General features: G+C 37.1%; 2 protein-coding genes across 3 annotated transcripts; one reads left to right on the top strand and one right to left on the bottom strand.

Annotated features, from left to right (window-relative positions):
• The first annotated feature begins 2,004 nt into the window (after positions 1-2,004).
• Positions 2,005-12,827, top strand: LOC105056427 (glycine-rich domain-containing protein 1). Of its 2 annotated transcripts, none has more exons than XM_010938619.4 (9): positions 2,005-2,156; positions 2,350-2,534; positions 3,534-3,651; positions 3,782-4,036; positions 6,857-7,312; positions 8,110-8,651; positions 10,086-10,287; positions 11,703-11,855; positions 11,945-12,827. In XM_010938619.4, the coding sequence occupies exons 2-9, from the start codon at positions 2,377-2,379 to the stop codon at positions 12,542-12,544; spliced, it is 2,484 nt and encodes an 827-aa protein (XP_010936921.1). In that variant the 5' UTR covers positions 2,005-2,156; positions 2,350-2,376; the 3' UTR covers positions 12,545-12,827. The 2 variants fall into 2 exon arrangements, with proteins under 2 accessions (XP_010936921.1, XP_010936922.1); XM_010938620.3 differs by having other exon boundaries at positions 2,036-2,278.
• Positions 12,828-17,513: 4,686 nt separating this feature from the next.
• Positions 17,514-21,351, bottom strand: LOC105056426 (RAN GTPase-activating protein 1). Its single transcript, XM_010938617.4, has 2 exons — positions 21,197-21,351; positions 17,514-19,427 (listed from the first exon to the last, which is right to left on the bottom strand). The coding sequence occupies exon 2, from the start codon at positions 19,417-19,419 to the stop codon at positions 17,776-17,778; it is 1,644 nt and encodes a 547-aa protein (XP_010936919.1). The 5' UTR covers positions 19,420-19,427; positions 21,197-21,351; the 3' UTR covers positions 17,514-17,775.

Here is a 21,351-nt window from a genome sequence, read left to right as displayed (position 1 = left end):
TATATATATATATATATATATATATATATATATATATATATATAAATAAAAATTAAAAAAAATAAAATAATAATTTAAGCTATTCATATAAGCACGAATTTATCATCTGTGAATGTCATGTGGATCAAAAAAATTCTATAAAATATTATTTAATTAAATAAAAAATATTATAATATTAAAAAATTGAATTAAAATTTATATATGTGAATTAAATGATATGATTAAAGTTCACTCTTACAATAAAAATTTCCTCTCACAATTAAATGATGTAACCAACAATATAAATTAATATCAAAAATTTGGATGGAGATGATTTTATCATATTAATTTATTAATTTAAAAAATAATTATTTTAAAAAATAAGTAATAATATGATCTGGAGTCTGCGCATAACATGAGGGCTCAAAACTAATTTTATTCTAAGAAAGCACATGCATGATATGATCTAAGCAAAAGTCTACAAGTCTGTTAAATAGTTGTTTCGTGCCTGGGAGTTAAGGCACTGGTGTCCCTCAAAACTAGCCTAGTAATCAAAAATTAAATAATAAATAATTGATAAAATGTTATAGCTTAAGAACAGCAATGGCATCGTTCAACCAGGGGAGAAGTTGATTTGGCACCATCTTTCTTATAAGCATGGCAGTGGCTAAGCCAACCGAAATAATGGTTTAGGCCATAAACTATTACTCAATCCAGGGTCACATGAGTTTCTTTCATTGCTGGATCCATCAAGCATTTTTTCCACTGGCGGTGGGAAGAAGTTGCAAGTGATTATGACCGCGACTATAATTCCCTTATCTTCGTGGGAAGAAGTTGCAAGTTACAATGACAATGATGATAATATGACTCAATTTTTTAAAAAAATATCATATAAAGCTCCTTGATTTTTTATCGTATTATCAGTTCATGTTATAAAGACAACTAACTACACATCAGCTTGGAAATATTTATATTTAAATTTATTTCAAAAAAAAATAATATGAAGCCATTAGAAGACAATTTGATACCACAAATATATTTCTTTAAATAAATAGTCTCTATCGGAGTCCAGTGGGGATCCAAGAATTCCTTCTAATTGGGCATAGTCTTTCTTTGATCAAGACAATAACCTGCTTAATTTTGTCCATCACAACTGATTGTAGGGACTACGGTCAACAATTGGCAACATTCATTTGTGCGTGTCAGTAATATATTTATGAAAGAACAAGAAAATAACATATTCATCTCTCTTATCCAAACATCCAATAAAAAAAAAAGAGAGAGAAAAAAAATTGACCACATACAATTAATGATAAAAAAGTCATCCTCGTGAGGGATTGGTTTCCCTAATTTTGTATTTTAACATTAAAAAATAATTAAAATATTATCTACATAATATGTAAAATATAAATTTTTTAATATTATTAAAATATAATATAGTAATAAAATAAATTATAATCAAGAAAAAAATTTTACAGCTAAATTTCTGTTATACATTAGGTTGAATTTTTATTATATGTTAAGAAATAAATTTTAGTGCTGATTGAACATAAATTTTTGATATTAATGTTACCATCTAAATGGTGAACAAAAAAACTATCATGTCTTGCTACAGAAATTTCAACCATTAATGCTGACTTGCATGATATACAAATTATAATTTTTTTAAAATATAAATATAAAATGTTCATCATACTTACGGGTATAAAAAATTTTACACAAAAATTTCTTTATAAAATTTCTATCATTAAATATCGGTATTATTAGCAGCGGTCTTATAGTGTTCATGGTATATATTTATTTTATTATTTTTTAAATTAATTTTAAAATATACTACAATAGTACAACAAATTAAATATATTAAATAATAAATGTTAGTCATAATTAAGTACATGAACACTAATGCAAGCGCGGGAATGGAAAGCGCTATGCCGGGAGGATAGATCTCATTAATGCTGGGTGGGGAGCGTGGGACCACCACAGCGTGTCGTGTTTAGGTACGATAGGCGTTTGCTTCTCTCTTTCGTCTTCTCCAAGGAAAACCGGAAGTCTTCCACCGCTCTTCCTTCTTCAGTTCTTCCCTTCCTCGGTTGTTCTCGGGAGTCGCTTCTCTCCTTAATTCTCTCCTCGAATTCGAAACCAAACATCATTCTTCTGGTTTAAGACCTTTTTAATGGGTATTGAATTATTCTTTTGATTTCCTTCTAAAAAGTGATGTCTTAAAAGATTCAAATCTGAGTCCTGAGCTTGAAAAGTCTTGTATGCATTCCAAACAATGTATTCCGATTAATTTCTCAGGGTATGAAGACATCCGAGTTCTTAATTAGTTTGATACCATCCTGGTCTAATGATGTCTCTGTCTAATCGCAGTTGTATTCTTGGATTAAGTAAGAAAGAATGGATAAAGATCAGGAATTGGAATGGCTCGAGGCCCAAAAGATCGTCATTGGAGAAGATCTCGTCTCGGCCGCCAAGCGGCAGCTGGATTTTCTTGCAGCAGTGGACCGGCGGCGGTGGCTCTATGACGGCCCCTTGTTGGACCGGGCGATCTACAGGTATCCATTCTAGAAATCCAACAAAGAGTTCATCAACATGGCCAATTGTCTTGCATGGAAATGTAACTGTATTCTTGAAACAAGTGTCCTTTTTTTTTTTTTTTTTTTTGCGAAAAAGTAGAGGAAAAGGAGGGAGAATTGCAGATTTTAATTTTGTTTTTTCCTTGGAGTTTTATGAATGTTTGCAAAAATTCTTATCGTCAAGCGAGTGGATTGGTTTCCCTTATAGTGGATTCGTGCATTGCATGTGGGTAGTTATGGAAAAATTGGAAGTGCTTGTATGACTGAATTTAGTGTATTTACGATAACATGATATATGGTTGCTTGGTTTATGAAAGTGGAATCTATTGATTATTTTGAAGACTTGATGGGATTTGTCAGGAAAGAGATGCGATGGCCATAATCTCAGCTCACCGCTGCTAATTGATGGGAAGAGTCAACTTCTTCTACAACATAATTGGTCACTTTCATGGAGTCATTGAATCCTATCTCGGATTTCCCACTTCTATTTTCGAAATAAGAATTAATTTCATGTTATGTTTTCTTGCTTTGTCCATGGAAATCTTTTCTGTGTCATTAGTGGTGAGATTATTTAAGGTGTAGAAAGACTCTCAAAATATGCTCGATTCTTTTTTATAATTATCAGAATTTTGTGAGCTTTATGGGCAGCTCATTCATCTGATTCTTTTTTGAATTATTATCATTTTGAAAAATGTTGTCTACATGTTTCCAGAATTCTTGAATCCATCCATGAATTCTCAAAAATTTTAAAATTCATTGCTTTTTTTTTTCTTTTTTGCCACATTACAATTTGATGAGTTGGCAAATAAATTCAGAATCATTACTTATTTAATACATCATAAACCATTTCTTTTGTTTTTTCTTTCAAGTGCTGGATGACTGCATTTATTGGACTTGTCTTTGTTGATCTAATCTGATTTTCATATGGTACCAAGATTTATCTTTTACTTTCTGGCTTATGGAGATTATAATATCCAGGTATAAGGCTTTCTGGCTTCCTTTGCTTGCAAAACACACTGAATCTGGAGTTGTAGAGCAGTCTTTGGTCATCCCTCTTGATTGTGAATGGATATGGCACTGCCATCGACTTAATCCGGTGACCATTTATGATAAGGATTCTATTCAAATCCAATGGATTCACTTTTTGCTTTTTTTTTTTTTTTTTTTTCTTTTACCTCAAGTTTCATTGAGAGAGGATTTATCTAACTGCGTACCTCAAAATGTAGGTTCAATACAGAAGGGACTGTGAGGAAGTCTATGGGAGAATCCTGGGCAACCAGAATGTTGAATCTTCTGTTCAAGGAAAATCCAAACATCAAACAGCAGAAAAATGGGCCGAACTATATCCAGATGAGCCTTTCGAAATTGATGATAGCAATCCTTCTTTGGGCAAAAATGCTGATATGTATGTTGAAGCTGTAGAAAGTATCACATATGATTTAGTTTCGGCTGTTAAAAGACAGTCTTCTTTCTACTACCAGGTAGGTAAACCAATTACTCTGTATATTTCAGTATTATGTTGAACATCTCATGTTCTTAGTCAGAATCTTGGAGTTTTATTGTTCAGTAATTTGCACTATCTTTTGTGCATTTTAAAGTGAGGAAGATCAAAAGATTCTAAGGATAGCAAAAAATCAGTTCTTGTTCTATGAATACCAGTTGCAAGGGATTAGACCGAAAGATAAAGAAAAAATATCAACATCCTTAGCCTGACTGTCATTAATTTCTGGTGAAATACTAGTTGGCAGTCGTGATGACTCTATGAGCATAAAAAATTTGTGACTGCATAAGTAATTGTTGTGATAACACATGCCTCTTTTAAGGAGAGGTATTCATTTCAAAAAAAAAAAAAAGGGGAGGTATTATTACATGACTTAAAGTCTGGATTTTGTATTATTCCATTGAATTATTTGGCTTGCTTACGGTAATCACACACACACACACACACATGTAGAGCCTCTATCCACCACATATGCAACTCTCATGCGGAAATGCTCTATAATTTACTTCCATGTGGAAGTGTTTCTATAGGGCATTGTTGTAGTTTAGGAAAAACGAAGGGCATTTCTATGATTGGTTTTGCCATGGTCCCAATGTGACACTCCCAATTAATTAATTAAAGGAATTGCAAGCCCATTGATCGGACAGATGAGGTTGTGTGGAGGCAACCAACCGAAGCCAATCCAAGGTGGATTTTTTTTTTTTTTTTTGGTGAGCCCTTGCATCAATTTTTTTTACCTCACCTGATGTTGTCCATACTACCATTTTCTAATAGTTTAAATTTTTCTATGTATGCTAAACTATCGGGCTCCTTTGTATCTCTCTCGGGAAAAAATTGTTTTAAATTGAATGGACAGAAGAGTCTAACAGCGGTGATGGTGTGTGCCATAGCTTTGGCAATGATGGTAAAGTTTTTTTTTCCAAAATTGGAAAGCTTCGATAGGTCTAGAATTAAAAATAGTAAAATTAATAATATTGATGATACTAGTAGTATTTTAATAAAAATAATATATTTTAGTAAAACCAATATTTTTATAAATGATATTTTCAGAAGATTAATAATGTTTAATAATATCAAGAGGGGTGCATACCATTAAAGGAGGAAGAAAGAGTGAAAAAAATGCTGACTCCTAATTTTAATAAAGAGAGAAGAGGAAGATGGTTTCTTTTAAAACAAGCACTTGTTTTTTTGCTCTTATACTCCCCTTTTGTGATTCTTTGTCAATCTTTTCATCATAATAATAGAAAGGGAGAAATTATACCTATAGAGGAGACCGGATTGCATTGAAGAGTAGAGGAGAGCCATTAGAAGTAAAACAGAGATGCTTTAGTTCATCAAGCATTGCATCCAACTGCATATAAATCATTCTCTCACCAAGTAAAATGTATGTCCTATTGAGATATAGATATATCATCGAGAGTGATATTAAACTCAATTGGTCTTTTCATAAATAGCATCAAGCGAAAGCATAATTTTTTTATGATCTGACAATTTACATTACTAGACTAAATGGCTTCAAAGGAAGGTATATGGGCGGCAGGTTTAGAGGATTATATTTTAATACATTAAGTGAAAGTAAAACTTTATTTAGTAAAAATAATAAAATTCATAAATTAATAATACTGATAATATTAATGATATTTTTTTATTAATGACGATAATATTTTAAAGATAGTATATTTTCTAAATAAAAGATGTATTCCGCCCATTGTGTGTAGTAAGTATCTGAAAATTTACAACTCTGATGCTATAGTATGTTCGTTTGGATTCATGATTTGTATTTAATATTAATCAATATATCATCAATCTAATATTTGATGAAGCACTCATTAGTTTATTTTTTAAGAACTTGAATTTCTTAATACATACACTTTGAGAGGTAGGACATAATTGTATATTACTTCTTTTGATTGTCATACTAGTGTCTGTATATCTATCGAGACATGAAAAAAAAGAAGTGCTAAACCTCCACTATGGATTGTGTAGAACCCTATACAATTAAAAGTTTTAGGTCAGCGTTAATAACTACATGACAATAAAAAATAACATGTTTATTTTTGTTTCTTGATGATTTGGATGAATATTACTATTTGCAATATGATTATATGATTCCTATTAATTCTCTTTTCATATGATTTAAGAAAAGATCAACTTAACATTACTTGTCCTTTGTATGTTCCAAGTTTGTATCTGGAATAGTCGTCATAACTTGTAGTTTGGTATGCCTTAAATCGAGGAAAGAGTAATAGTGTTTCCAATTAATTTTGTCGTGTATGGGTGTTCTTTTAGTGAAAACATGTTTATTGTTGTTCAACAAACTTGAAGTTATGGTTCATTTTAGTTTTAAAGCACTCAGGATGAAGCTAGTAATGAAGGGACTATGTGAGTGATCATATGCTTCGTTTTCCAGGTATTAGAGCTTGTGGTCTTCTGGTAGTCACAATATATAATATTAGTGAAGTTACAAATCTAAACTGAACTCTATAATGCGTTCACATTGTTGTTGTCTGAAATATACTTGGGAGCCCTTGCAGGGTTCTGCTGAAGTCTTCATTGGGAATGTTTGATGTCTTTTAGGATTTTCTACAAGGAACACCAACAAATTGATAATAACTCTGCAAATTAGGACCCATAAAAGTGGTGTAAGTATGAAGGATAATGGTTGCTCTTAATGACTTGGTAGTCTATCAGCTATCTGATGCCTTGTGCCCATGCATTATTCCTCATAGTTCTTTATCAGCTTAGTGAGAGATCATCATTCTTACTGACACAGAGATGACATCCCTCTTTTTCTTGACAGGTCTGGCGTGCCAGCATGCATAAAGACTGCTTTCTCAAAGCAGCTGTGGCCAGATATAAAGGCTTTCTTCATCTGATCAGGAGAAACCAGGAGAAATCAATGAAATGCTTCTGCGTACCGACTTATGACATAGATCTCATATGGCATTCTCACCAATTGCATTCCCTTTCTTATTGCAATGACATGGTAGAGCTGCTGGGGAGGGTGTTGGAGCATGATGATACAGACTCTAACAGAACCAAAGGAAAGAAACTTGATGTTGGCTTTTGTGAAACTACGAAGCAATGGGAGGATACATACGGTTTGCGATACTGGAGGGCAGGGGCAATGTACAGAGGAAGTTTGCCATCTCCCCTAGTGGAAACTCCATATTTATCTAATTATTATAGCAAAAATGAAATTATCTCTCAGAAATCTGAGAATTACCTTCCTCTTCCTCGAACAATGGTGGTGGAGGTAAGCATGATTTGCTTCTTTGCTCCATTCTTATATTCCAGGAGTAATAGTATTGTTTGAGCAATGATGGATAACCAACCCACATTTGATTAGGAAGACGAAAATGAGTATGAGAGGGTGAGATATGTCTACAAGAATTTAGCGCTATTTTACTTGCATGTAATACGAAGTTCTCCTTGGAGACATGCTATAAGGTGCAGAATACATGTAATGTAATCTACAAGGGAACAAGCAGAAGTAGGCCAAACACTTTCTAGCATTTTGTTTTAGCGTATATTCATATGTCCGCTTACTGTCAAGTGTCAAATAGTGGCTTTTTAATACTCTCCTTGGAATTTTAAACATATCATCAGACATTTGGTAAATAAGAGAATTCTACCTGTATCTTGGATTTTATTTCTTGTTTAACACGAATCCTAATCAATTTGCTGTTATTAGAATAAAAAATAGTGTAATCTGAATTCTGAAAATTTATGTTATGTAAAAGAAAATGCATGTTTTGTATTTAAGTGAAAAACTTGAGGTATTTTCTTACATGCATACCCCTATTCCTCATTTTCATCTCTTTCAGAAAATTTTAGGCAAATTTATCATGTTTGATGATTGTTAGTCTATCTAGTGCTGCTTGAGAAAATGAAGATCAATAACTAAGAAGAATTTAGTTAAAATTTTGAATCCTGTCAAGCAAGTCATCGAGGTCATTTTCTTCTGGATGCCCATTTCCTTGAATAGGAGATACTCACTGTAATCTTTGTGTCCTTCAATTTTTTAGTTGTAAATTAGTTCTTTTCCTACAGGTGCTTTTGGAAATTGTGGGAATAAGAAATTTGCCAGCCAGTCATCAAAAAGGAAGCTTGTTTGTATCTTTCAGCAAGAAACGACCAGATTTGTTTTTTACTGGGAGCTGTACACTAAGTATTTTCTCTGAATCTGGGGAGAAACGGGTAGCTGGTTTCGAATGCGAACCTACTGGAGAACTGATGTTGACCCTTATGTCCACTTCAACCTCCAATGTATTTTCATCGAAGCCAGCAAAAATTATTGGGACAACCTCAATTTCCCTTCAAGACCTGACAAATCCAGATTCCAACTTGTCTATAGAGAAATGGTTTGAACTAAAGCCCCATTCTGGACATGTAGACTCAAAACCGGTTTGTCTGCATGTTGCTGCCTCTTCTACCGTTCCAGTCCCTGCACCTCGTACATTTCACATGGTCAGGTCACAACTCTTCTCCGCAAACACTTGTTTCTTCCCACTTCCTGGGAAGACTCAACAGATAAAAAGCTGGACTCGTTTCATGGATGACATTGGAAATGAAGTAATTAGTGTACGAATGAGGTATGTATAATATGCACCAACTTCAAAAACATTTTTATTAGATAATATCAGGAAAGATTTTCAGCTGATATTAGAGAATATTATGAAATATCAGAGAATATCAAAAAAATTTCCGGTCGATATACCATATTAAAAATTATCAGAAAATATCACAGAATATTTGGAAAGATTTTCAGCTAATGTACTAGAGTAGGGCGTATTGGAGAAATTTCTGCAATGTGTATCATGTGCACTAAAACCATGGGATCCCAACATTCAGCTAATATTAGAGAATATCGGAAAATGTCAGAGAATATCAAGAAAAAATTTCAGCTAATGTACCATATTAGGGAGTATCAGTGAAATTTCTGTAATATATATCATGTGCACTAAATCATGGGATCCCGATTCTGTTTATTTCTTACACTAACATCATGGGATTCCGATTTTCTGAATCTTTGTACTATTGTATATATATATGCCATCCTGATGAATGCAAAATCATAACATATTTTTCTGCTCAACTCCAACAATTTTCTTGCTGAAGTTTAAATTTTCTTTAAAAAAGAATTGAAAATTCTTTTGTATTGTATGGGCATTCTTGTTTTGCTTTCATGTGCACATGCTTGACACATGTGCACAAGCCACCCCACCAGCTGGCCTGCCTGTGTGCATGCTTACTTGGTGTATGCTTCCTTTTTGATTAATTAGTGACCCCAAGCATCCCAGATATTAGCAGGAATTAATATGAGAATCTGAGACTCAGCTTGTCCTTTGTTTTTTTTTTTTTTTTTTTTTGCTGTGTATCAGTTAGCAAAATGCTGGAATGCAAAGTTCAAACATTTTTTCTACCTTATGGTTAAACTTTCATGAAAAGAATAGAAAACTTCTGGCATGCAAAATGGTAGAATGCAAACTTCAAACAAATTATCTTGCTTATGGTTACATTTTCATGAAAAGAATCAAAAATGTCTTTCATGTTATATGGCCATTCATGTTTTGCCTTCATGTGCATATGCCTGGCACTCAAATACATACTGTTGCACAGACCTGGACTTAGTGTATGCTCACTTCATGATTAATTACTAACCCTGAGCATCCTTGATATTAGCAGATCTGAAAGTTAGACTCCTCAAATCCACATGTATGGTTCCATATATAACAGTATGCAGAGTGCTAGAACCTAAGGATACAATATAAATGAAAAAATTATATATAAAAAAGAAAATATCAGAAAGATTTATGTTATACCAGTACAAAATGTCATTTTATCATATTACTGAAAGGTTAAATACTTTTCATGATAGCCACCTCAACAAGCATGTGTAAGTGGATGAGGAATTGTGGGAATGCTGCCACTTATCATTTCAGTTTTTCTTAATTCGCATGCTGCATTAGATTTTATTAGATTGATGGTCCTTTTTTCCTATTTTGGCGTGGAACTTATTACCACAGGAATTATAAGAAAACAGAGGAAAGTAACAACTCTATTTTCAAGAGGGAAGTGATTGGAGTAACAAAATTATCAACAAAGCCACGTCTGCTAGCAGAGTACGCAGAAAACAAATGGTCACTGAATGATTCTAATCTGTCCTTTAGTATTGATAAGAGTACGGACCAACATGGTCATATACTTGAACTCAATGGTGAACACCAGGTAGGCATATCTCTTCTGCTAGCTCTTGTGAAATATTAGTTTACATGACAGTCATTCTGCTGGTACTTTTACTGATCTTTTGGAATTGTGCATTACTCCATTTGATGGTTCCTGATGATGCTTCCACCATTCAGTGTGGCCAATGATAGGATGTGTTAGCATAATTATTACTTTTTCCAACACAGTGAGGCTTCTGATGCTTTCATGAGATTCATCACAGTTATCTCTGCTGCTACTTTTATTATTTTTTGTTGCATCACAATCTGTTGCATGCTATTGATCTATCCATGGATGAAATAACAACATTTGTAATATTTTTTCTTGACCTTCATGAATCTATTGGGCTGAGATTTGAATAGAAAGAATATTAAAACTCGATTATATACAATCTTAATGTGCGATTGAGAGGGGATCCAGATGAGAAGCCTGCAAACTCCCCTGAAAAATGGAGCAGAGGAAATAGGTGACTAAACTACGAAGTAGTTGTTTTGGTGTTGCTGATTAGTAGGGAAGTAAACTACTCATTCTCTCCAAAAAAACACTCACTCTTGACTTCATCACATTTGTCACCATAACTCATTCTTGAAGGCCATTGGCAAGAGGAAAATCAAAATAGACCCAACCTGACAAACCGACACTCTAACACCAGCCAAAAAATGAAAGACTACATGTTAACCTAGCTAAATCGGCTAAGTTCCTTTAATCTATCAGACCTATGAATATTTTGTGTGTGATAGCTTTACAAACATATAACTTTCTAAGTCTGAAATTTCATAATTGACTCTGAAAAGGAACCATATATTTATTCCAGGTCTAAGAGACTTCTAATGTAATTCAAATGAGACAATCTCTTAGCCAATGGCAGTATTTGTGTCATTTTTAAGGTGTAGGATGTTGGAATTAACTAAAATTTGTAAAAGAGACATTACATAACAGTTGTCAGCCTTGAAATGTATATTTAGTAGTTAAAAAAAATTGTTTATCCTATTTATCATGTGGACTTGTGTGCCAAAGTTATGTGTGTGGAACGGTAGCTCATCGTTTACACCATATTGGTATTTTGGCTTTGACAAATCTTTTAACCAGTTGGCTGCTGCATTTGTTGGTGGTACAACATGAGGTAGGGTTGTAAGTTTGATGATTTCAGATACTAATTTATACCAGCAGAAGGATTGCAAGTCTGCTTACCTATGCGCAGTTGACTGTCTCTTATTGAGAAAAAAATAATATTATGTTCTTGACCAAATTATAATGACCGGATTATCTGGCATAATAACTTTTGAAGCCTTCTGCACCTTGCCTTTCCTCTTATGACCTCTGCTCTTTCTCCATTTGTGGTTATTCTTCTAAGGTTCGACCATGTAGCCCAGTAACCAAACTTTCAGTAATGACATTCTTCTCTGGTGATGGAACAGATAAAACTCTTTCTTGGTAAAAAGCTAAAGTATGAACCCAAAAACTACAAGGAGCGAACTGATCGCAACTTTATCACAGTTGTAGAGTTCTGTGCTGAAAACCCATATGGAAAAGCAATTGCTTTGTGTGACATGAAATCCAAGTCTATCAAGGTAGCACAGATCCTTCTTCCTGTCCGTATCTATTTCCCTCTAACTTATGCTGAAATCTCCCATAATTCTCCTTACGCAAATAATTACAGGTCTGTGAAGAGTGGTTTGTGTTGCCGGGGATCCTGCTGGCATTTATTCTCGCAGACATGTTGAAGAAAGAAGGACACAGTTCTCTCATTGCCTGTGAAAAGAATGTTAAGGAGAGAAGCAATTCAAATCTGGAAGTCGATAAGCAAAATTCAAAAGACAAGATCATGAATTCCTCGCAGGCAATGGATGCTATCATGACTGGGACTAGCAGTAGTGCTGCGACGCCAGCCAAGAGCAACAGTTGTGCTTCAGGCTGTGGTGGTGCTGCAGAAAAAGCTGGAGGTTGTGGCAGTGGATGTGGAGGCAGCTGTGGAGATGCTTTATGTGGTGAAAATTCTGGTGGCTGTGGAGGTGGGTGCAGTGGTGGATGTGGTGGCGGTTGTGGAAGTGTAATGAAGAGCAGTGGCTGCGGTGGTGGTTGCGGTGGTGGATGTGGTGGCGGTTGTGGAAGTGTAATGAAGACCAGTGGCTGTGGTGGTGGTTGCGGTGGTGGATGTGGTGGCGGTTGTGGAAGTGTAATGAAGAGCAGTGGCTGCGGTGGTGCTTGTGATAATAATGGATTGGCAGGTGACAAGACTAGCCTCTATGGCAGTGGATAGCTGCAAGGCTGAGGTGAGTAGCCACGAAGATGCTGTCAAGGCTTAATGGGAATGTGGTGTTAACTTTATGGGGTGAATATAAATAAATAAATGTTCTGAACTCTATTTCTCCACAAAGATGCTGTCATTGCTTAATGAGACTGTAGTGTTAGCTTTGTGGAGTGAATATAAATAAATAAGTGTGATGAACTACAGAAGCAATTGCTCTTGGTTATGGCTTAAGCTGTCTGTATTGTGTTGTGTGCAACTCTCAGAATAAACTTCTAGAAATTCATTTCATAAACCAGTTTGTATCGATATACAGGGCACCGATTCTTTCATCTGAGCTCTGAACATGGTAAGCTCAAGGCTTGTTGCTTCTTCTTTTTTTTTTTCCTAGTTAATTGCCTTTTATTACTGAAACTAGATGCTCCCTTTAGGAATCTTTGGACAGACGGGAAAATAATGTAAAAATGCATTTGCCTGATGAGAATGTTTTCAGTGGCCCCTTCTACCCACGGTAACTCATTCTCCGTGGAGCTGTGTTCCAAACCAACCATTACACTGCTGCTGCATCTCACCCGTCTTCCAGCCCCTCGTTCCATCCTCCCATCTGCGGTGATACTGTCACGTCCCGAACCTAACATCCGGATCGGATACGTGATGGCCGCACACTCTTTAGAGCAAGCCCTAAAAAATATGCAAGGTCAAATTAAATCATTACAACCTTAACAATCATAATATTTAATTTCAATAATAATTTATAAAACTTACATAATTACAATTAACATTCCTTCAATCCTCTGATCATGTATCAACGGTACTCTATCTATACATCCGCTCACTCACAAATCCATACCATAGCCAACCATGGACATCTTGTAACTCTGAGAAGAAAAAGAAAGATGAAGGGGTGTGAGCTTTACAGCCCAGTAAGAATTTCCATATCACACTGATATAATAATATAATTTAAAAATAAAAATAAATAATAAAATATAAAATCTCATGTTCAATGTCCAGAATAATGCAACATCCATAAATTTTCTGTCTTATTAAAATAGATGCATCATCATATGTTAACAGGTGAAATACTTTTGTTCAACAATTATCTCATGTCTTATCTTTCATTTTTCTTTTCATAATCATCTGATTTTTAACATTTTCTTTCTGGCTCTGGACTATCCAAGTCTATACCTCAGTCATCATCCGGATCGAATCCACTTAAAAAGCCTTTCAAGACTGTCCCAGGATGAGCTCCTGGCCGGCTGTCCCACGTACGAAAGTCCGTGAGAGACTGTCCCAGGCAGCAGCTCCTGGCGGGCTGTCCCAGACATGAGCTCCTGACCGGCTGATCCACCTGTAAGCCAGTGGAGGCTGTCCCAGGCATAAGCTCTTGGCCGGCTGTTCTATATGACAAGGCTAGTCCATACCATATATCTCTTTTTTTTCATTTAATCATTATGTATTGATTTCATCGAATCAATTCCGATTTGCATTATGATCAATTTAGATATGTTATATCCATATAATCATGCCATCAATCTCTGATACATATATATTAACATAACATCCTCATGCTCAAAATCAAATAACAATATCTCAGATATAATAAATTCATCGATCTCAAATCCGACGATGCAAAATCAATAATACAAGACCAACAGTAAAATAGTATATTTATAATGGTGATCATGTACAGGGATTCTTACCTTTATCGGTGACTGATCCAAGCACAGAAATCAATGTTCTTCTTTGATTTATGAATTTCTTTAACAAAATATTCCACTCGATATCATATGCAGACAATCATCTCTTCATGACCCTGATCAATATAAGAATCACATATAGAGAAATTACCGATAATCGATCCTGATAACACAAATCAAGGACCTCTCTTAGGATTAATCAAAATTAGGATTTATCTAAGTATCTGGATCCTCCACTGATCCATAAGACTTCTAGAGAAAGAAAATTCATGAAGAGAGAGAAAATTTTAGAGAGAGAAAGTGGAGAGAGAAACTTTCGTATCCTTCCGATGAGGCACTCATGATCGAGATCATTAGAGGTCCTATCAGGGTGACTCAATATGAATCAAGTGTTACAAATTTCGAATAGGATCGAACTGGGATCAGATCTACCGCACGAATTTTGGAGCAATCTCAGATCATCTTATTTTCATCTCAAGTTTATTCTACGGTCTGTGATGAAATCAAAGAATGAGAAAGACTCTAGAGAGACAAAATCCATAAAAGAGAAAAAATTTAGAGAGAGAAAATAGGGAGAGAATCTAGAAAGAGAAACTGGAGAGAGAAGGTAGAGAGAGGAGAGAGAAAATTTTTTTCTCTTCTTCTTCTTTTTATTTTATTTTATTTTTATTTTTCTATTTTTATTTTATTTTTTTTATTTTCTTTTTCTTTTTCTCTTTTTCCTTTTCTTTTTCTTTTTCTTTTTCTTTTTCTTTTTTCTTTTCTTTCTTTTCCTTCTTCTTCCCGCGGCCTCCCTTGGGCCGAAATAGGGGGAGGACCAGAGAGGGTTCAGTGGCTCGACTCCGGCGAAGGCGGCGGCTTCGTCGGAGGTCCGGCAGCAGGTGGAGGCGGCGGTGGAGCAAGGGACGGCCAGCGGCAAGGTTCGGCCGGCGAGAATCAAGAAGAGATCGGAAAACAAGGGATCGCTACTTTTTTTTTATTTTCCGATCATTGGCCGGTCACCGACGGCCAATACCTTTAGAGAAGAGAGAGAGATGAGGGTCTGGTCTCGAGAATGAGACGCCGCAACCGGCGGCGTCGGTGGTCGGAAAAGAGAGGGAAGAGTCCGGCCGAAACAGAGCAAAACAGAATTCACCTTTTTTATGAATTTTTCGGCGATCCCGATGGCCGGCGAGGGTGCACGAGGCCATGGAAAGGAGGAGAAGGAAGAGAGGAAGGAGAAGACGGGTTTACCTCCGACTCCGGTGAGGTCTCCGACGAGTTTTTGAGATGAACACAAGAAGAAGCTGCCGCGGGTTCCACGGAGAAAAGAGGAGGATTTAAGCTTGAAGATCGCCGGTGGAGGTTTGAGAGGGAGAGGGGAGGCTTATTCATAGAGGATCCTGGAGTTTTAAGAGTCCTAGAACTCTTCTCCGATCGGGATTCAACGGAGAAGAAGACTCCCTTCGGGAGTCTCTTTCCGTTTTCTCTTTTTTTTTTTTTTTTTTTTTTTTTTTTTTTTTTTTTTTTTTTTTTTTTTTGTGTGCCGTGGCTGATTCTGGGCCCAATTTTGGGCCGGGGTGTTACAGATACATATCACCTAGGAACCTCCAAGGAAACCTCCAAGGATTAATTTTGATGGTAGCGTGTCGCACAATGACACTGGTGGAGGAGCAGCTTTTGTTATCAGAGATCATACCTAGAAACCTCCAAGGATTAATTTTGATGGTAGCGTGACACTGGTGGAGGAGCAGCTTTTGTTATCAGAGATCATACTTGTAAGGTATTGGTAATGGGAGGTAGACAGCTATTGCATTACAAATGTTCTTATGGCCGAACTTCAAAGGCTGGATTCTTTCAGGGCATCTAACATGGTCGGAGAAGGAAACATACCCATCACATGTGGCCTATCACTTCTCTACTTGTTGGTGATTGCCCACAGGGACTGCAGATTATATTTTGATGCTCTTAAATGTATATGAGACAAAGATCCATCTGCTTCACTGGGTGAAAAAACAAAAATGTCTGCGGTAGAGACAATATTGACTCAGATCGGAAATCATACGGGATCTACGCTTTGAAGGACCTACTGGATTTTCTAATATCTTGTTTGCTGATTTCCACGGATGTTTTTATTCTAGATTGTTTTACTAAATTTGATCTATCGGAGAAAAAAAGGATAAAGACTATTGACTGAAGGCCTCCACATGAAAAGCCGCGGTTTAGAAATTTATAGTAAGTATAGTCCAATCTTGGCATGGAAGTCACCAAAAATTAGCGTCTATGAAGGAGCTAAAGGGATTTAACTCTAGATAGCCACGGCTTCCCTTTTTCCTATTAGTTTTCCAGTTTGTGAACGATGGCTCCTTCTGCCGGGAGACCTTGATCTCGCCAAAGGTGGAGGGAGGGTCCTCTTCCAGCTTCGAGGCCAATACCCTTCTTGTAGCTTATATCTTACCATCAGTTGTTATTTACTTAATTACGTATAGTCCCTCGTCAAAAGGTCATCTGAGGCCTAAGGGGGGAAAAAAAAAAAATCAAATTAATTAGATTATCCGCATGCTTGTTGCTAAAAAATTTCAGATACATAACTCATGCTTTTTGCCTTCCCCCGGCTTAATAATGGTGGTGAAGCAGGAAGACCACGAAGTGGAGCCCCACTAATCACTATTCTGGAAATTTACTTGAATGCACAATGAGCGACCGGACCGGTAAGGATTGGATAGAAACAGCATGAGAGGATTCCAACACTATGACCATTATCCCTATCCGGACCACACATCAAATGCCTCCCGAGGACGAAGGATGCTCGACACCGGAATTTTCACCGGCATCACCCTGGGTTACTGTTAATGGTTCTCTTCAGCATTTTTTCCCCACTAAAAGTTGGTTCTGAATAATGGTTTTTTAAAAGCTGCATCAAAAGTTTTTCTTCGTGGCAAGCACCAGAAACTATGCCAGATGTACTAACAGGACACATGCACATATTAAAGCATTTATATAATCCCACACAATCAAATGCCATCTAACGTTTGTTTGCCCACTGTCAGGTCAGACATTATAAACTCGACCCCCGATATATTTGGTAGTCCAAAGATCAAAATGACACACTACATAGAAAGTGTAATTACCTCAAACAACATGAAAGCAGAAGCCAACTATAACTGGAACCCTCCAACAATTAAGATGGAAATGCAGCAGCAGGACAAACCATATTTAATGAGCAGTAGTACCCCCAAATACCATGAAAGCAAAAAGAGCATCATGACCAACAGGATAACAAAACCACAAGAACACAGCAAGAAGTCCAAGGGACATGAGAATCCAAAATCATTCAACACAATAAGAGAAACATAGGCATGTTAAAGGTCAAACCTAAGCTACAGGGGACCTAATATAGAGTTGTCAAGCACCAGCAAAAGCTGGTCTTCAACTGTGACAGCAATGACAGTCAACATGCCAGAAAATGTTTACTGCCATTTTCAAGATATTTCACAGTACACCAGTCCATAGAGCATAAATTGAGTCATACAACTGAAGCTTGTATCTCAGTATAATGGCAATCTTTACTCCTGATCTACATTGAGATGTTGAAGCTTCGACTCCAATTCCCCCTCATCTCCTGCAGGACCCTCCTCTCCTTCTGCCTCCTCTTCTCCCTCTTCTTCACCTTCCCCCTCAGGATCATTCTCGTCCAATGGTCCAAGCACACCCACTGAGTTCTTACCAGCCTTCAGTATCTCCTTCAGTTCATCAATGCCTTCATCAGAGATGGCATTACCATTGATGTTCAGAAGCACAAAGTCAGGTTTACTTGACACTGCCTGAACCAAGCATCTTGCCCCAACCCTCCTTATCATATTAGTGTTCAGATCAAGTTCTTTGAGCTGGGTATGACCTTCCAGTGCTTTGCCGATCAGAACTGCACCCTCATCCTTCAGTTCATTCTCTGACAAGTTCAACTTCCTGAGGAACTGCTTTGAAACGACACATTCTACCAATGCTGGGGCAGCTTTGGCTGTGATCTCATTTCCAGCAATCTCCAAGACATCAAGGGAAGGAGCAGACTGTTTCAGAGCATTGGCAATCGCAACAGCCCCTTCGTCTTCTAAATTGAGATAGCTCAGGTAAACTTCAGTAAGGCCAGCAAGCTTTCCGACAGTCTTACTTAGGGCTATCCCAGCATCCACACCAAATATGTTATCTCGGAGGTCAAGCTTCTTCAAATGAGTACAAGCCTCCAAAGCCTCAGACAATGCAATACCTCCCTCAGAGGCCACCCTCGTTGATGAGCATCTGAAGTCCTCCAGTGCAGGAGAACGTTTCAAGATCTGAGAGATTGCAGCTGCACCTTCATCTCCAGTCATATTGTTATGGAAATGCAGAATCTTAATCTTCTCAGTTGATGGAACAAGCTCATTCAGGGCCTTTGCAGCTTCCTCAGATATCCCATCATTCATTACGTAAAGCTCCTCCAAGCTGTTCTGGGATTTTAGAAGTGCTCCAAATGCCCTGACACCCTTCTCACCTAGAGCATTGTCAGATAGGTTCAGATATCTCAGCACACAACCTTCCAAGGCCGACGAGAATATCCTCATAACCTCAAGAGCTTCATCTTCTGGCCTCCCTGCAACTATATCTGAAAGGTCTACTTCTTTCAGCTGCTCTTTGAGGGATGTGAGGATAGGCTCTGCAACAAGAGCTGCATCAATACCAAAACTTCTATTGCTGAAGCAAATTTTTGTATACAAATCCGCTTTCTCTGTTAGAGGACTTAGGAGTTCCCGGGCTTCCTCAGCATCAATAAAAGCCCGACGTCCACCAGAGATATCGAAAACAGTTTTGCCAGGTGCACGAGACTCACTAACTACAGTCACTTCTCCATCCTCTTTTGGCCTCGGGCCTCTCTTAAGAACTTCCAGCATTTGCTTACTAGTTTCCTTGGCATATAGCTGAACTGCAGAACTCCCATCCCCATCAGGCTCTTTATTAAAATGTTCATTAGCAGCAGCAAAACATTCATCCTCTATCCGTTTAGCATTCTCACTGGCCTCTTCTTTGCTCAAGAGTCCATACTTTCTGGAAAATATAGATTCCGTGGAAAGGTTCTTGGTCATCCGCTCCACAAGCATCAATCTCGTACTTTCACTGGGTGGCCATAGTTTGATTGAAAATGTACGAGGGTGAAAATCTTGAGCCGCAGTCTCCATATTGAAATCTATAAAACAATGATTCTCTATTACCATATATATATATAAAAACAAGCAAAAAATATCAAAAGGAACAACAACACAACTGCACATATGGAATCAATAGAGCTATATCCATTGAAAGGAATATCAGAGCATAAAAACCAACCGATGCTGACCAACAAAAACAAACAATAAGAGGCCAATATCTAATAGCAAGCATGCAGCAATAGTAAAGACATAATTGTATAAGTGCAATCTCAAGACTTTGCAAAAGCAGCTCCAGCAGCAATCCAATTCCAGAAATGGGACCACTGTTATTATGGATAATAAAATAATAATTACACTTTGGCAACGACTCAAGCATATACTTATAATACCAAAATTAAATATCAAAATCATGATTTTTCAAGGAAGACCAGCAAAACATGGATGAAGCGACCTTCTGGTATTAAGCCAATGCCCCGACAAAAAGGAACACTGAAAAATAATTAAAAAAATTCAATTTGAGCACTCTTTTCATTTCCCTTCTCCCAACCAACACAAATTTCTTTTTGAGAGTAACCAAGACCAATTTCATCTCTTATTCTCTTATCTAGGCTTTTGTTAATATCTGTTCTCTTGAAATTTTATGGGTAGTTCTTGACATTTTGCATCTATTTTTTTCTTTTAGGATTCCAAGTCAAAGTAAAATTAGCCAAACATTAGAAAATGAGCAGGTTCACCCACTAAACAAACAATGAGAGGTTTATCAAAAGAATTTTGATAAACATGTAGCAAAGTATGCATTCTTGAGCCTTGAGGATGGTGGATCCTCAACACACAAGATATTTAAGGACATTAGTTAGGCTACGTTAAATTAGCTGGAAATGCACATGAGCAAAGATCCAAGAACACTGATACAGAAAACCTGGATTTTAGCAACTCCTGGATAAAAACTTAAAGGTAAGATCTCAATACATTTAATGTTAATTATCAGAATCACCTACGTTTATGTCATGGTTATTTCAACATTTTGATTTCTTTTCCTTTTTCTTTTTTTCCTGTCTTCTTGGAAGAGGGTGGGGTAGCGGGGACCAAGGGAGCGGTCACAAAAGACATGGTAACAGAATCGGTATGAACAAATAGCAGGAACGCCATACCAAGTCATTGGGTGGAAATAAGAAACAGGGATCGGGCAATAATATGCCATCAACCAAAGATTGGATGGCAACCACAAGCATATAGCCAAAGTATGAACTTAGTGTGACAGCAGTCATTCCTGAGGCTTCATAACGGTGGACCCCCGATGCCCTAGAAATCTCAGGACAGGGATTACGTAAGGACAGATTAGGTGAAAACGCCACTTTCTATGATAAACAAAATTTAACTTTTAGCGATCTTTAAAGTAAACCAAAGAGAAGTGACATATAACACGGATGTATACCATATCACAGTATATGGAACCATTTTAACAAGAACAAAAGCAAACAATCTAGAAAAAGAGAAGCATAAGAATATATTCTCGGGTGAAGCATTTCCGTTCTCTCCCACATTGCCTAAAACAGAAGGATCTATAGCAAGAAATGGTGCAAATCAGCCCTTATCAGGCCAAACTACATTACGGGTAAAAAAAATGATCCCGATAAACTTCCTCCTCCTGATGGTGGTAAACCCTAACCCTAGCCCAAGGGACTGGCCATCTTGTGTCTATGGAAAGCGAGAAGGGCATGAGAAGGGAAGAAGGAGAGGCAGGAGAGAAGGGAGGGGGCGTGGTGGTGATAGAGAGGGCGAAACACAGAGGGAGAGAAAAGCGCACCGGCGACGAGTGGAATCGACGACGACGGGCGGTGGAACTGGAACGCGTCCGTCCGTGCGAGCTGCGGTCGAGGCGGCGCTGCGGCGGCGGAGAGGACAGGAGAGGGGAGGGGTAAAAATGGGGAGAGGAGAGGGGGATTTAGGATTAGGGTTGTG

The sequence above is a fragment of the Elaeis guineensis genome, chromosome 13, assembly GCF_000442705.2.
Source record: "Elaeis guineensis isolate ETL-2024a chromosome 13, EG11, whole genome shotgun sequence".
Classification (NCBI taxonomy): domain Eukaryota; kingdom Viridiplantae; phylum Streptophyta; class Magnoliopsida; order Arecales; family Arecaceae; genus Elaeis; species Elaeis guineensis.
This window is presented reverse-complemented; position numbering and strand designations above follow the sequence as displayed.

What these genes read in the sequence shown, in the direction of transcription:
- LOC105056427 (XM_010938619.4), top strand. Translation starts at nt 2,377, where the DNA reads ATGGATAAAGATCAGGAATTGGAATGGCTCGAGGCCCAAAAGATCGTC. An exon ending in CTCGAACAATGGTGGTGGAG is followed by an intron (nt 7,313 to 8,109) that starts GTAAGCATGATT and finishes CTTTTCCTACAG; the next exon opens with GTGCTTTTGGAAATTGTGGG. An exon ending in AACTCAATGGTGAACACCAG is followed by an intron (nt 10,288 to 11,702) that starts GTAGGCATATCT and finishes GTGATGGAACAG; the next exon opens with ATAAAACTCTTTCTTGGTAA.
- LOC105056426 (XM_010938617.4), bottom strand. Translation starts at nt 19,419, where the DNA reads ATGGAGACTGCGGCTCAAGATTTTCACCCTCGTACATTTTCAATCAAA.